Source organism: Mobula hypostoma, chromosome 3 (assembly GCF_963921235.1).
Source record: "Mobula hypostoma chromosome 3, sMobHyp1.1, whole genome shotgun sequence".
NCBI lineage: Eukaryota > Metazoa > Chordata > Chondrichthyes > Myliobatiformes > Myliobatidae > Mobula > Mobula hypostoma.
The window spans coordinates 43,501,197-43,517,517 of NC_086099.1; the positions used below are offsets into that span (position 1 = coordinate 43,501,197).

Consider the following 16,321-nt stretch of genomic DNA (forward strand, 5'->3'; position numbering starts at 1 on the left):
TACGTAGCTTTAACATAATGAAGACTGAACAGTGTTGTCAACTTGAAAATGAAGATCAAGATTCCAAAGTCTCGTATGTTTGTGTAATAATTTTACAACAGATTTTCTTGAGATAGTATATGAAGATCTGAATTTTCAGGAATTTAATCTTCAGGTGCTATTTTTCAGACATTTTTGAACATTCAAGCAAGAAGACGAATTGTGAGATGGTAAAGGTAAAAATATTGCACAAGAGGTTGATGGTCATTTGTTATTGGACTTCAGGCAGCATTACTTTTCCTCACCTGAAAAATACTACTAGAACAAATTAAGCAGACTTTTGTTTAATATCTCTGCTCCATTATTTATCTGGACCATAATTGTATCTCAGTGTTAATAAGGTGAAGTTGATATGGCAAAAGAAATATATAAGCTTTGGAACAATAAGCCAAGTGGACAGTTTGACTAGAATTGTTTCATACAATGGGTGAGGGTTAGAATGAATGTCCAGTGGCCTGCTCAAAATTGATGCCACTGTCATTTTAAGCTGGCAAGATATGTAGTTATAAAATCTCATGAGAATTGAAGTAGTGAAAAATGTGCTTTCAAGCACTAAATATCCTGGATGAGTCAAAATTGTAATTTATGCAAATACCATTCCTCTTTTTAATGTATTTTTTGTAGAATTTGCATCCTCTAAGTTCCTGAATGGTGTCCTAATCTCAGCGATTAATTTAGAGAAGATATATATAAACTGTGCCTTGAATGCTTTCTTAATGCACTCTTTGGGTCACCTGCTTAATTTACAATCAGAGATTTGGACATTTCCGGATTTTAACATTGTTAACATGGCCCAATGTGGTATTGATAATTTTCAGACATTTATTCAAACTATGTATCCAACAAGTTAAAAGCAAAGCATTTTTCACTCACTTCGTTGTCTTGGTGATTTATTTCACACATTGTGGTTTTCTGCAACAGTAGAGCCAGGAGTCTACAACAAATGAAAGATAGCTTTTAACAAATTATTATAACCGTTAGTAATATATGGCAAAATTATTTGTTAATCAGTAGATTATAAGGGCCTCAGCCCTTATAATTCAAGGAAATGGGGTTACTGTACCTTTCTTTATAAAAACCTTCCCTAGTTTTTTTTTAACCTCTGATACTACTTATGTTCCGGTGTTTTGCAGGAATAGGGGCACCTAACTAGCACATTTTCCAGACATAAAACTGTTCTCTTTTTGTAATCAATATTGTTTTTTTGAAAAAAACAAATGCACAGACATTGGATTTTCGGATTTAGATGTTGGCAGAAGCTTCTTTAAGAGTGCTTTAAGAGTGCCGAGCTTATCTAATTAACCACTGTAGCAATATGATAAGAGAGGAAAATCAAGCCCTTTATCCCATTTACTGACTGGTTTCCATGAAATGCAACATTATTTCTTGTCTATCGATCTTTCCTGTTGCCAAAATTCAGAAGCTATGTTTATTCATTGGACTGGAAAGCCAATCTAGTCTTAACAGTATAGGTGATTTTCTATGATTCTTTTGGAAGTCACATTAATGAAAGTCACAATGGAAAGTAGCACTATATGGTAGAACTTTACTAGTGACAATCCTGCAACTTTGGTTGCTAGATACATAAGAATAGATTTTGTTCGTGCCCCTGGAAGTCATAGAGTTTGTAGTAAATGTAGCCGTTGCTGCTGGTGCTGCAGCAGACCTGCTCATACTACACTGCAGTAGTCAATGCTATCATCCCCTCACAACTGATCAGTCATATTTCAAGACCTTGGCCTCAACACCTCCTTGTGCAATTAAATTCTCGATTTCAGCACTGCAGACCCCAGTCAGTTTGGATGGATAACAACATCTCCTCCACAATCTCCATCAGCACAGGTGCACCACCAGCCTGTGTGCTCAGTCCTTTGCTCTACTCCCTTTACACTTGTGACTGTCTGACTAGGCACAGTTCCAATGCCACACTTAAGTTTGCTGATCATTGGTCAAATCAAAGGTGGTGAAGAAAAAGCACATAGGAGGGAGATCTGGCTGAGTGGTGCCACTGCAACAACCTCTCACTCAATGTCAGCAAGACCAAGGAGCTGATTATTGACTTCAGGAGGAGGAAACCAGAAGTCTTTGTGCCAGTCCTCATTGGGGGATCTTCAGTGGAGAGGGTCAGCAACTTTAATTCCTCAGTCTTATCACTTCAGACCCCTGTCCTGGGCTGGCACGTGAGTGCAATTACGAAGAAAACATAGCAGCATCTCTACTTCCTTGGGAGTTTGCGAAGATTCGGTATGACATCTCAAACTTTGACGAACTTCTATAGATGTGTGGTGGAGACTAAAATGATTGGCTGCATCACAGCCTGGTATGGAATCACCAATGCCCTTGAACGGAAAATCCTACAAAAAGTGGTAGATATAGCCCAGTCCATCACAGGTAAAGCCCTCTGCACTTTTGAGCAGATCTACATGGAGTGCTATTGCTGGAAAGCAGCATCCATCGTCATGGACCCCCATCACCCAAGTCATGCTCTCTTCTTGCTGCTGCCATCAGGTAGAAGGTACAGGAGCCTCAGGTCTCACACCACCAGGTTCAGGGACAGTTGAAGATAAGGTATCTGAACCAAAGGGGATAACTTCACTCAGCTCATTACTGAACTGTTCCCACAACCTAAGGGCTCACTTTCAAGGACTCTTCATCTCATGTACTCAATATTTTATTGCTTCTTTATTGTTATTATTTTCTTTCTTTTTGTATTTTCACAGTTTGTTGTCTTTTGCACGCTGGTTGTCCACACTTGGTGCAGTTTTTCATCGATTCCTTTATGGTTATTGGATTTATTGTGAATGCCTGCCAGAAAATGAATCTCAGGGTTGTATACAGTAATGTATGCTGTAGATACTTCGATAATAAATTTATTTTGAACTTTCAGCAGTATAATATTCCTAAATCTTGTCCATACACTTCTTCCCAATTCATTTAGGAAGACCCAGTTGTGTTCTTCTGGCACATGATCAGCTCTTTCACAAATTTTTGGTGAAAGGCTCAAGATTTTGCATGGCCTACTTCAGGTTAGCTCTGGCTGCATAGGCCTGATAAAGAGGAGGATTTAGGCAATAGAACTGCAGTCAAGTCAGGAAAGAAAGCTGCACCAGTTTTTGTTTATTTTTGAACAGTTTTAAGAAAGCAAAGTAAACATGGGCAGATATTGTAGAACAAGTGGAGGTTATCTCAAAGTTCAAAATAGATATATTATCAAAATACATATATGACACCATATACAACCCTGAGATTCATTTACTTGTGGGCATTCTCAATAAATCCATAAAAGAATAATAACCATAATAGAATCCATGAAAGACTGCACCAAACTGGATGTTCAACCAGTGTGCAAAAAACAACAAACTGTTCAAATTCAAAAAGGAGAGAAATAAACCATAAATCTCAAGAACATGAGATGAGGAAAACTTGAAAGTGATTCCATAGATTGTGGGAAAACTTCACTGATAGGGCAAGGAAGTTGAGTGAGGTTATCCCCTTTGGTTCAAGAGCCTGATGATTGATGGGTAATTACTGTTCCTGAACCTGACGGTGTGAGTCCTGAGGCTCCGGTATCTTCCCTCAGGTGGCAGCAGTGAGAAGAGATCATGTCCTGGGTAGTGGCAATCCCTGATAATGGATGCTGCTTTCCTGTGACAACGTTTCATGTAGATGTGCTCAATGGTGGGGAGGGATTTACTCGTGATGGACTGGGCCATATCCACTACTTTTTGTAGGATTTTCTGGTCAAGGATAGCTAGTCAATATACTCCTCCCCACAGATCTATAGAAATTTGAAAAAATTTAGAAGTCATGCTAAACCTTCGCAAACTGTTAAGGAAGTAAAGGTGCTGCCATCCACGCTTTTTGTAATTGCACTTACGTGCTGGGCCCAGGATAGTTGCTCCGAAATAATAACATCGAGAAACTTATAGTTGCTGACCCTCCCCACTTCTGATCTTCTGATGAGGATTAGCTCATGGACCTCTAGTTTCCTCTTTCTGAAGGCAATAATCAGCTCCTTGGTCTTGCTGACATTGAGTAAGAGGTTGTGGTTATGGCACCACTCAGACAGATTTTCAATCTTCCTCCTATATGCTGATTTGTCACCACCTTTGATTTGGCCTGTGACAGTGAAGTTGAACGTGGCATTGGAACTGTGCTTAGCTACATAGTCACAAATGTGAAGTGAGCGGAGCAGGGAGTAAGCACGCGGGCTTCTGGCGCACATGCGCTGATGGAGATCATGGAGGAGGTGTCATTGCCATTCTGAACTGATTGGAGTCTGCAAGTGAAGAGATTGCAGATCCAAATGCACAAGAAGGTATTGAAGCCAAGGTCTTATAGCTTATTGTTCAGTTTTGAGGAGATGAATGCCAAGCTGTAGTCAATAAAGAGCATCCAATGAATGCACCTTTGCTGTCCAGATGTTCAGGATTGAGTGAAGAGCCAGCGAGATGGCATCTGCTGTGGTCCTGTTGCTCCGGTAGGCAAATTGGAGCAGATCCAAGTCACCTCTCAGGCAGTAATTGATATGTTTCATTACCAGCCTCTCAATATGCTTCATCTCTGTGGTTATAAGTGGTACTGGACGGTAATCATTGCGGCAGGTTACCACTTTCTTCTTCGGCACTGGTATAATTGAAACCCGCTTGAAGCAGGTGGGTACCTGAGACTGCCAAAGTGAGTGGTTAAAGAGCTGAGTGAACACTCCAGCAAGTTGATCAGTGCAGGTTTTAAGTACCTGGCCAGATACCCTGTCTGAGCCGAATACTTTTCTTGGGTTCACCTTTCTGAAGGCAGTATATGATAAGAAGTAAATGCTGCCTTTTAGGTTTGACGCATTGCAAGTAACTGGACACGGCAAAGAATCCTTACCTAAAAAGACCAGCATTCTTCAGTGCCAGTCCTACTGAGTTGGATTACCTGATCCATGCAATTTGATCAAGTTAATCATTCATTTATAATGTAGTAATGGTGGCATTGATTCTCTACCAAATTGTACAAACGTAATATCAAAAGGCCCTTGCAGAGACATGGAGGAAAGTTTTTTTGGACTCAATTAGTTTGTTTATTTGTACAACTATTGCTGTTTCTTAGTACAATGACAGATCATTTGACCTTATAAGGAGAACTTTTCAGCAGTGGCGTTCATGAATTAACTCAACATTAATTGTATGAGAGTATCACAGACCACAATATACATTAAAATTTATTATAATGGTTTATTTGTGTAACAATATTGTTACTTATGCTTAGTATATTTATATTGTTTGAATGCCTCTTGTTTTTGAAACTTTGCCATAGAGTTTGTATATTACCTTCCTTTTAAATACTCTAATTACAATTATAATCACATCGGTAGTTGCAGCTAGAGGAATTCAGGCACACGGAAGACTAGCTACTTGTTTCTGGAGCTGAACTTAATTGCAATTGATATTAGTGACAAACTCTTCTTTCAAGAGTAATTAGTTTTACGTTTTTATTGTTTGGGTTATGAGCTGGAGGACATTTCAGTAAAACATCAACCTGACAATGAATGTGGAGGATGCTTCAAAATATTATCATGAAGTGCCCAGGCAGTGTGGATAAGAAAGGCCTCTTTCATTTGGCAGAGGGATCAATGAATAGGGACATGTTGTTATTTGTTGGATTAGAGGAGAATTGAGTTAAAAACACCATCCAATTAGCTCACTTCTTGAAGAGAAGGTGGAGGCAGAAATTCACATCATATTTAATATTTAGCTGATTGAGTTTGGAATCCATGAAGGGCTGCAGCATACAAGGCCAAGGTCTGAAATCTGTGAAGTGGAAATAACCTAAGTGGCTTATTTTTTAGCCAGTCTGGACACAGTTGAGTGAAAACCCTCACTGTGTGCACTAATGTTCTATAATGTGAATCTGTGATTCAGTGATGGCAGTGCACACCACTAGGTCAGTAAATTAGGCTTTTTCTTAGCTATGTTTGAGGCACATTTCCCCGAAGTTGCTTATGGCTTTGCAGGATAAAACACTTACTACTGAGGAGTGAATGCCGGAAACGATAATTTGTCTTTTCTGCATAAACATCCTGATTGACATCCTGTGTACCTGCGAACATTTCTGCTTTCGTCAGCATCTTTCTTTAATTAGGTGTCTGGTTATTTGTTGAACTCAGGGTCAGTTTTGTGATTATGAAAGCAACACTGAGATTTCAATATGACAGATAGCAAAAAAATCAAGTGATTTGCCGCAAAATCTGATCAATGCAAAGATCAATGTAAATTGCAGAGAAAAAATAATGTTCAATATATGGTTCGGAATAGGAGAAAATCAAGCCTCCAGGATGAGAAGTGATAAAAACTAAAAGGAAGTTACAATGATAAAACTAAATAGCATGCAATGTGTTAAATATAATTTTAGATACATTCCAATACTGTCAGCTTCTTAACATTAGGTCATGATAACCCACATGAGATATCATTTCATTTGGGTGAACATGACCTAATGTTAGACATGTTGAAACTCATAATGCTGATACCGAGCTCTGTTCGAAGTTAGCTTCAACTACTCACACTACAAAATCAGTTAAACAATGGCTAAGAAATGCCAAAACATATAAGAAGTCCCATCCAACCTCAGTGGAAAAACTCTGCTTGCATTCAACCTATTTATATCCCTCATAAATTTGTATACCTCTATCAAACCTCTTCTTGATCTTCTACGTTCCACAGAATAAAGTCCTAATCTATTCAAACTTTTCTTAACACTTGGGTCCTCCAGACCCAGCGATATTCTTGCAAATTTTCTCTGTACTCTTTCAACCTTCTTTACAACTTTCCTGTAGGTAGGTGACTGAAACTGCAAACAACACTCCAAATTAGGCCTCACCAATGTCATATATAACTTTAACATAATATTGCATCTTCTGCGCTTAACACTTTGATTTATGAAGGCCAATGTTCCAAAGATTTTCTAATGACCCTGTTTACCCGTGACGCCACTTTCAACAAATTATGGACCTGTTTTCCCAGATTCCTTTGCCCTACCACACTCCTCAGTGCCCTACTGAAGTGAAACACCCTACACGTCTGCTTTAAATTCCACTTGCCATTTTTCAGCCCATTTTTCCAGCTGATCCAGATCCCGCTACAAGCTATGATAGCCTTCTTCGCTGTCCACTACACCACCAATCTTGGTGTCAACCACAAATTTGCTGATCCAGTTAACCACGTTATCATCCAGATAGTTGAGATAGATGACAAAAAACAATGGACCAACACTGATCCCAGTGGCAATCACTAGTCACAGGCCTCCAGTCAGAGAGGCAACCATCTACTACCATCCTCTGGCATCTCCCACAAAGCCAATGTCTAATCCAGTTTACTACCTTATCTGAATGCAATTGAACCTTCGCTACCAACCTCCCATGTGGGACTTTGTCAAGTGCCTTGCTAAAGTCCATGTAGCAATGTCCACTGTCTTGCCTTCATCAATTTTCCTGGTAACTTCCTCGAAAAACTCCATTAGATTGGTTAGACATGACCTACCATACACAAAGCCATGCTGACCAACCTTAATCAGTCCATATCTGTCCAAATACTCATATATCTTGTCCCCCAATAACTTTCCCACTACTGACTGTCAGGCCCACTGGCCTATAATTTCCTGGTTTATTTTTTGAGCCTTTTTTTGAACAGCAGAACAACTTTGGCTATCCTCTAATCCTCTGGTATCTCACCTGTCACTACGGATGATTTAAATATCTCTACTTGGGCCCTGGAGGTTTCTGCACTTGCTCCCGCAGGGCCTGAGGGAACACCTGTCAGACCCTGGGGATTTATCCACCTTAATTTGACTCACGACAGCAAACACCTCCTTCCTGCTCTGTAATCTGTACAGGATCCATGAAGTTGATGCCACTTTGCCTCACTTCTATAGACTCTGTCCATCTCCTGAGTAAGTACAGATGCAAAAAATTTATTTTAAGAACTCCACCATCCCTTTTAGCTCCACACATGGATTACCATTCTGATCTTCCAGAGGACCAATCTTGTTCCTTGCAATCCTTTTGCTCTTAATATATTTGTAGAATCCCTTAGGATTTTTCTTCACCTTGTCTGTGAGGATTGCCACATGCCTTTATTTTAGCCCCCCCGATTTCTTTCTTAAGGGTTCTCTTGCATTTCTTGTACTTCATAAGCACCTCATTTGTTCCTATCTGCCTAAACCTGCTATACATCTTTTTTTTTCTTAACCAGGGCCTCAATCTCTGTTGAAAACCAAGGTCCCTTACACCTGTTATCTTTTCATTTTATTATGCACATACAAACTTCGTACTCTCAAAATTTCACTTTTGAAGGCCTCCCACTTATCAAGTACACTTCTGCCAGAAAGCAGCCTGTCCCAATCCAGATTTGCAAGATCCTTTCTGATACCATCCAAATTGGCCTTTCTCCAATTTAGTATCTCAACCCACAGACCAGATCTATCTTTCTGCATTTTACTTTTAAATTAATGGTTTTCTGGTCATTAGATGCAAAGTGTTCCCCTTACACAAACTTCCGTCACCTGCCATCTCCTTCCCTGTTAGCAGATCGAGTATTGCATACTCTCTTGTTGTAGCTTCTATGTACTGATTAAGGAAACTTTACTGACACATTTGACAATTTCTATTCCATCTAGTCATGTTACTGTATGGAAGACCCAGCCAACATGAGGAAAGTTAAAATCATCTACTTTAAGAACCTTGTTTCTTGCAACAGTCTGTGATCTCTCTGCAAATTTGTTCTTCTAAATCCTTCAGACTGTTGGGTGGTCTGTAATATAGCCCCATTAATGTGGTCAAACTTTTCTTATTTCTCAGTTCTACCCATAGTGCTTCTCCAGAGACAAGTTCTCCAGTCTTCCATTCAAAATTTGGACTCAAAACTTGGGAGCATGAATGTTGTACATATTAAACGCTCAAAAATTGATATCTGCATGTTGCATTTTGCTTCTAAAATTTAATTCAAATATTTTAAAATAATATGCATCATTCAAGTTCCAAGCGTGGCCCATTAGCATTAAGAACATTGAGGGCATGGACAGGTGATAACATTCATTTAGGGGCAACCTGTGAAATTCCAACACATACAATATACACTCAGTGACTATGTTATTTGGTACCTCCTGTACCTAATAAAGTGGTCACTGGGTGTATGTAATCTTCTACCATTGTAGCCCATCCACTTCAAGTTCAAGTCTGGCCATTCTCCTTTGAACTTGTCATTAACAAAGCAGTTTTGCCCATAGAACCAGCCGCTTACTGGGTGTTTTTTTTGTTCTTCAAACCCTAGAGATTGTTTTGCATGAAAATCACAGGCGATCAGCAGTTTCTAGGTTACTGACCCCACCATGTCTGGCAGCAAGAATCATTGTGCAGTCAAAGTTGTTAAAATCACATTTCTTCCCCGTTTTAATGTTTGGCCTGAACAACAACTGAACCTCTTGACCCACGACCTCACGCTTTTATGCATTAATTGCTTCCACATGATTGACTGATTAGATATTTGCATGAACAAACAGATGTATATGTGTACCTAATACTTGGCCACTGAGTGTATATAATTAGCAATTTTATAAGTAAAAGCTAAAGAGGTAAACATTTATTCACAGATAATTTGCTGAGAATGGGATATGTCACTCTGCCGAATGGAGCTTGACTCAGTTGGGTGGAGGAGCTCTCCCATCCCTCCTTGCCTCCTGATCCTGCTGCAGTAATAAATTACAGTTGTAGCCAAAAGAGCAATAGAAAGCTGTGCAACAAGACCAGTGGTCCTCAAGATAGGATCTAGTCCCTTGATAGATTAAGGAGTCTCCCTGCAGTGTATTCCAGGCAATATGCACGCACTTGTTACAGTATTAAGATGCTGCACTTCTAGAAGGAAAGGGCGGCTGGAATATTAACAGCGAGAGAGGGAAGTGTGATATGGTGAGATGGAAGTGTGGTATGGTGAAAAGGAGTAATAGCCACTGATAGCAAATCTCCAGACAATGAGGTCTGCCCCGAGGACCTTCGGATTTCCTTGAGTACAGTACGCCGATGGCTCCATGTATATGTAAGGGTGCATTCTATCTCTCTTGCCAGCAGAGCTTGCTGACATATAGCCGTGGAATTTCAAGTGTCCATGAAGGTAAGATAAAACAACCTAGCCCCAATCCTAACTTCCTGCACTCAATCTTTAAATATCTTGCAGTAAGAGTTTTTCAAGTATATATTCATTATCTTTATAAATACGATGGGGGTTTCTACCTCCACCATCTTTCCATATCTTACCACAGTGACCCCACGATCATAAAATATTTCACCTTGTCTCTAATCCTACTATCAATTAAATCTCTGCCAAAGGGAGAAGGCCTTCCATATAAGGCCGTGTATAATTTGACATGCCTCTACTTCCCCAGGAGGTGAAAGAAACTTGGCATGTTCCCATTGACCCTTCCTAATTTTTATTGATGCACAATAGAAAACATTCTGTCTGATTGCATAACAGCTTGGTATCGCAACTGCTCTGCACATGACCGCAAGAAACTACAGAGAGCTATGGGCACAGCTCAGCACGTCATGGAATCAGCTTCCTCTCTACAGACTCTTTCCACTCTTCTCACTGTCTCAGTGAAGCAGCCAGCCAAGTACTTCACCAACCCAAGACAATCTCTCCTTTCTTCCATTGGGCAGAAGGTACAAAGGCCTGAGGCAAATACTACCAGGCCCATGAACAGCTTCTATCTCACACTTATCATACTCTTGTACAGACCTCTTGTATGATAAGTTAGACTGTTTATCTTGTTAAGATCTTGCCCTTTATTGTTTACCCACATATACTTTGTAGCTTTTGTAGTTTATCTAACATGGTTATTGTTTTACCTCGTTCTCCATATCTCAACGCACTGTATAGTAATTTGATCAGTATGCAAGTCAAGATTTTCACTGTATCTCGGTATATATGACAATAATGAACCATATTTCCTTTGTGGAAATCTGAAATAACAATAATAAATGCTGGAAATTCTCAATTGGTTTGGCAGTACCTGTGAAAAGAGAAACAGAGATAAAATTTCAGATTATAATGAAAGGTGATTCACCTCAAATGTTAACACTGTTACTCTTACCTCAAATGCTGCCTTATTTGCTAAGTATTTTGAGCGTTTTCTTTTTCTATCCAATTTGCCTTCGGAGACTATTTTTTTTCATTCTGGCAAATCCTCCATACCTTCTCCATTGCAGTGGTACTATTCCAGTGATATGATGACCTGAACTATGCACATTACTCAAGTTTTGATTCAAATTAATAGGCCAAAGTCAGTATAGTTTCATTAAGGGGAAATCTTGCTTGACAAATCTGTTGGAAATCTTTGAGGAAATTACAGGCAGGAGAGACAAAGAAAAGTCAGTGGAGGTTGCTTGCTTCGATTTTCAGACGGCTGTGCAGGATATGAGGCTGCTCACCAATATAAGAGGCCATGGTATTACAGGAAAGATATTAGCATAGATAGGAGATTGGCTGACTGGCAGGAGGCAAAGAGTAAGAATAAAGATGGACTTTTTTGGTTAGCTGTCTGTGATATCTGGCATTCAGCAAGAGTTTATAACTCAGATGATGAGATTGATGGTTAAGTGGCCAAGTTTGCAGAGGATACAAAGATAGGTGGAGGGGTAGGTAGTGTTGAGGAAGCAGGAAGTCTGCAGAAGTACTTAGACAGATCAAGAGAACAGGCAAATTAATGGCAGATGAAATATAGCGTAGGAATATCTATGGTCATGCACTTTGGTAGAAGAAATAAAGATGTAGACAAGGAGAAAATTCAAAAATCAGAGGTGCAAAGGGACTTGGGAGTCTTTGTGCAGGATTCCCTAAAGGTTAACTTGCAAGTTGAGTCAGTGGTAAGGAAGGCAAGTGTAATGTTAGCTTTCATTTTGGGAGGACTAGAATATAAAAAAAGGAAGTGATGCTGAAGCCTTTTAAGGCATTGGTCAGACCACACTTGGAGTATCGTGAGCAGGTTTCCCTTATTAAAGAAAAGATTTTCTGAAATTGGAGAGGGTCCAGAGGAGGTTCACAAGAATGATTCCAGGAATGAAAGAGTTAATGTATGAGGAATGTTTGATCACTCTGGGCTTGTACTCACTGGAGTTTAGAAGAATGATGGGGGACCTCACTGAAACCCATCGAATATTGAAAGGCCTCAATAGAGAGGATGTTTCCTATGGTGGGTAGGACAAGGAGAGCAAAGCCCCAGAAAAGGGACGTCCATTTAGAACATAGATAAGGAGGAATTTCTTTAGCCAGTGAGTAGTGAATCTGTGGAAGTACTATACGCATATTCATATATATAGTGTTCAGCTGTAACATTCATGGACCCAGGACCTTAATAAAACAGTTGTAGATGAGTGTGTTCTCACAAAATCATTCAGAGTCTTCCCCAATCAGAAGCCCTGGATGAACCATAAGTTCCACAATCTGCTAACGGCCAGATCAGAGTCATTCAAGTCTGGAGACCAAGAAAGTTACAACAGGTTCAGGCATGATCTGCAGAAAGCCATCTCTTGGGCAAAGTGACAATTCCAGAGTAAACCTGAATCAATGAAGGATGCTCGGCAGCTGTGCCAGAGCTTGAATACTCTTACTTCCTGTGAAGTTAAGTCAAGTGACATAGGCAATAGCAGGTCCTTGCTTTCAGAAGAGTTCAATGCCTTCTGTGATTTCTTTGCCCCTCAAAACATGAAGGAACCATCACCAACTCTCTCTGCTTCTGATGATCCTGTGATTGCAGTCTCTGAGACCGACGTGTAAGCAGCATTTAGGAGAGTGAACTCGGGAAAAGCATCTGGCCTAGATGGGTAACCTGGCCAATTACTAAAGACCTGTGCTGATTAACTTGCTGAAATGTTCACTGAGATCTTTAATCTCTCATTTTGGCAGTCTGATGTACCCAGCTGCTTCAAGCAGACTTCAATTATACTGGTGCCTAAGAAAAACGTGGTGACCAGCCTCAATGACTATTGTCCAGTATCACGTACATCCATTGTCATGAAGTGCTTTGAAAGGTCGTTGATGAAACATATTAACTCCTGCCTGAGATGTGAATTGTATCTGCTCCAGTTTGCCGACCAGATCAACAGATCCACAGCAGATGCCATCTCATTGGCTCCTCACTCAATCCTGAACATCTGGACAGCAAAGGTGCAGACATCAGGATGCCCTTTATTGACAACAGCTCAGCGTTCAGTGCCATTATCCCAACAAAACTGAACAATAAACTCCAAGGTCTTGGCCTCAATAACCCCACGTGCAATTGCATCCTTGATTTCCTCACTTGCAGAACCCGGTCTGTACAGATTGGCAACAACATCTCCTCCACGATCTCTGTCAGCGCTCGTGCATCACAAGGCAGTGCAGTCTACCCACTTTACATTTATGACTGTGTAGCTAAGCCCAGCTCCAATGCCATGTTCAAGTTTGCTGACGACGTTTCTCATAGGCCAAATCAAAGGTGGTGATGAATCAGCACAAAGGAGGGAGATTGGAAATCTGTCTGGGTGATGCCAGAAGAATAGCCTCTCACTCAATGTCAGCAAGACCAAGGAGCTGATTACTGACTTTAAGAGAAGGAAATCGGAGGTCCATGAGCCAGTCCTCATCGGAAAATGAGGGGTGGGGAGGGTCAGCAATTTTAAATAAATCTGTGTTATCATTTCAGAGGACTTGTCCTGGGTACAGCACATAAGTGTAATTACAAAGAAAGCACGGCAGCACCTTGACTTCCATAGGAGTTTGTGAAGCTACAGCATGATATCTAAAACTTGACAAACTTCTATAGATGTATAGAAGGCATCACAGCCTGGCATGGAACAACCAATGCCCTTGAATGGAAAATCATACGAAAAGTAGTGGATACAGCCCAGTCCATCATGGGTAAAGCCTTTTCCATCATGGAGCACCTCCACACGAAACATTGTTGTTGGAAAGCAGCATCCATCATCAGGGTCCCCTACCACCCAGGACACGCATATTTCTCACTGCTGCCGTCAGGAAGATCATACAGGAGCCTCAGGACTCACATTACCAGCTTCAGGAACAGTTATTATCCCTCAATCAGCAGGCTCTTGGACCAAAGGGGATAACTTCACTTACGTTATCATTCAAATGTTCCCACAGCCTATGCACTCACTTTCAAGGACTCTTCATCTCATCTTCTCAATATTTATTGCTTATTATTATTTATATATTTATTATTATTTCTTTCTTTTTGTATTTGCACAGTTTGTTGTCTTTTGCACAATGGTTGAATGCCCAAGTTGGTGTGGTCTTTCATTGATTCTGTTATAGTTATTATTCTACGGATTATTGAGTAAGCTTGCATGAAAATGAACCTCAGGAAAAGGACATAAATATATCTTGATAATAAATTTACTTAGAATGTTGAACTTGGACTATTTATTTTGTGTGACTGTGTTTTACTACTATCTTGCAGTATACATACATACTTGCTATCCTATATGTGCCTTGTGCTGTGTATGACTGTTGGCACTGTGTTTTGAACCTTGACCTTGGAGTATCACTGTTTCGTCTGGCTGTATTCATGGGTTTCATGTATGGTTGAATGACAATTAAACTGAGGTTGAACTTGATTGACTTGCCTACCTGCACCTCCACCTTCCGTGGATGAATTTTGTTTATTACTTTTCTGCTCTATTGATCAGGCCATCTAAACATTCTTTCTTTTGAAAATGTTTCTCCTCCCAATCACAACTAACCTCAGTACACTCTCTTTATGATATTGTCTATATTTTAATTCAAACCATTGATGTTCATTGTAAGAAGTAAGGGTCTGAGAGCCATATGAAACTCCACTGGTGAAAGCCTTCCACTCGCCAAAACAAATATCAAACATTATCTTTTGTTTACTGACATTATCAACTTTGGATTTAACCTGCCAGAATCCTTTAAATCTCATGGCCTTTGCTATTTTAGCCTGTCTGCTACATGAGTTCATGTCAAAAGCCTCGCCAAAATCAATGTCAACAATATCAAATGCGCTATCCTCATTGATGTTGTAGTCAAAAACTTTCACTTTTGAGTTAGCCACAATTTTCCCTTAACAAATCTATATGGACTATCCCTGGTTAGTTTCCATTTAAATTGAGTTTTATGGTGTGTCTCACATTTATTTCCAATTAGTTTTCCACCAATGAAGCTAAACTAATTTGTTTATAATTACTCAGTTTACTTCTTCCTGCACACTGCCACTCCTGTAACCAGAGGGTACTGAAAAATAAGTCTCTGCAGTTTTCTTCCTTGTATCTAATAATACCCTAGGATATACTTCACCTGGGGTTGGAGGTTTGTCCACAATCAACATTCCATGGTGTTGATATTGTCTTCCTCTTGGATGAAGAGATACAAAGTATTTGTGAAGAATCTCATTCATATTTTCCAGCTTCATATATAGTTTCCAAGTATAGTTTATTAAGGAAAAGTACTGATTCATAGGACAGTCCGTTCAATAATCAATAGTCAATAGATGAGATTATTGGTAGTAATCATCAGGGAATTTACCTGATTGTGTTTGACCTGGTCCATGAAATCTCATGGAGTCCAGAATCAATACAGAAGTCTCCTATAGCCAATCAGAGGCCCCCATATCCTAAGAACTTTCTACAGGGGCACAATTGAGAGCATCCTGACTGGCTGCATCACTGCCTGGTATGGGAACTGTAGCTCCCTTAATCACAGGATTCTGCAGAGAGTGGTGCGGACAGCCCAGCGCATCTGTAGATGTGAACTTCCCGTGATTCAGGACATTTACAAGGACAGGTGTGAAAAAAGGGCCCGTGGGATCATTGGATACCCGAGTCACCCCAACCACAATCTATTCCAGCTGCTACCATCTGGGAAGCGGTACCGCAGTATAAAAGCCAGGACCAGCAGGTTCCGGGACAACTTCTTCCACCAGGCCATCAGACTGATTAACTCATGTTGATTTGAATGTGCTCTATATTACATTGACTGTTCTATTTATTATAAATTACTATGATTGCACATTGCACATTTAGAAGGAGACATAACGTAAAGATTTTTACTCCTCATGTATGTGAAGGGTATAAGAATAAAGTCAATTCAATTCATTTCACTTTTAGATTAGATTGATTTGTCACATGTACACCAAAACATGGTGAAATGCGTCATTTACATCAAATCAAATCAGCGAAGACTGTGCTGGGCAGCTCACTTACAGCACCAATATGGCATGCCCACAGCTCATT

General features: G+C 40.0%; 1 protein-coding gene across 1 annotated transcript in view; it reads right to left on the reverse strand.

The window, feature by feature from the left end:
- ankrd55 (ankyrin repeat domain 55) overlaps positions 1–16,321 on the reverse strand; it is a 72,225-nt gene that overhangs the window by 23,930 nt on the left and 31,974 nt on the right. The window contains exon 5 of the mRNA XM_063042101.1: positions 913–973. Within this exon, the coding sequence (XP_062898171.1) occupies positions 913–973 (61 nt within the window). The remainder of the gene's footprint in view (positions 1–912; positions 974–16,321) is intronic.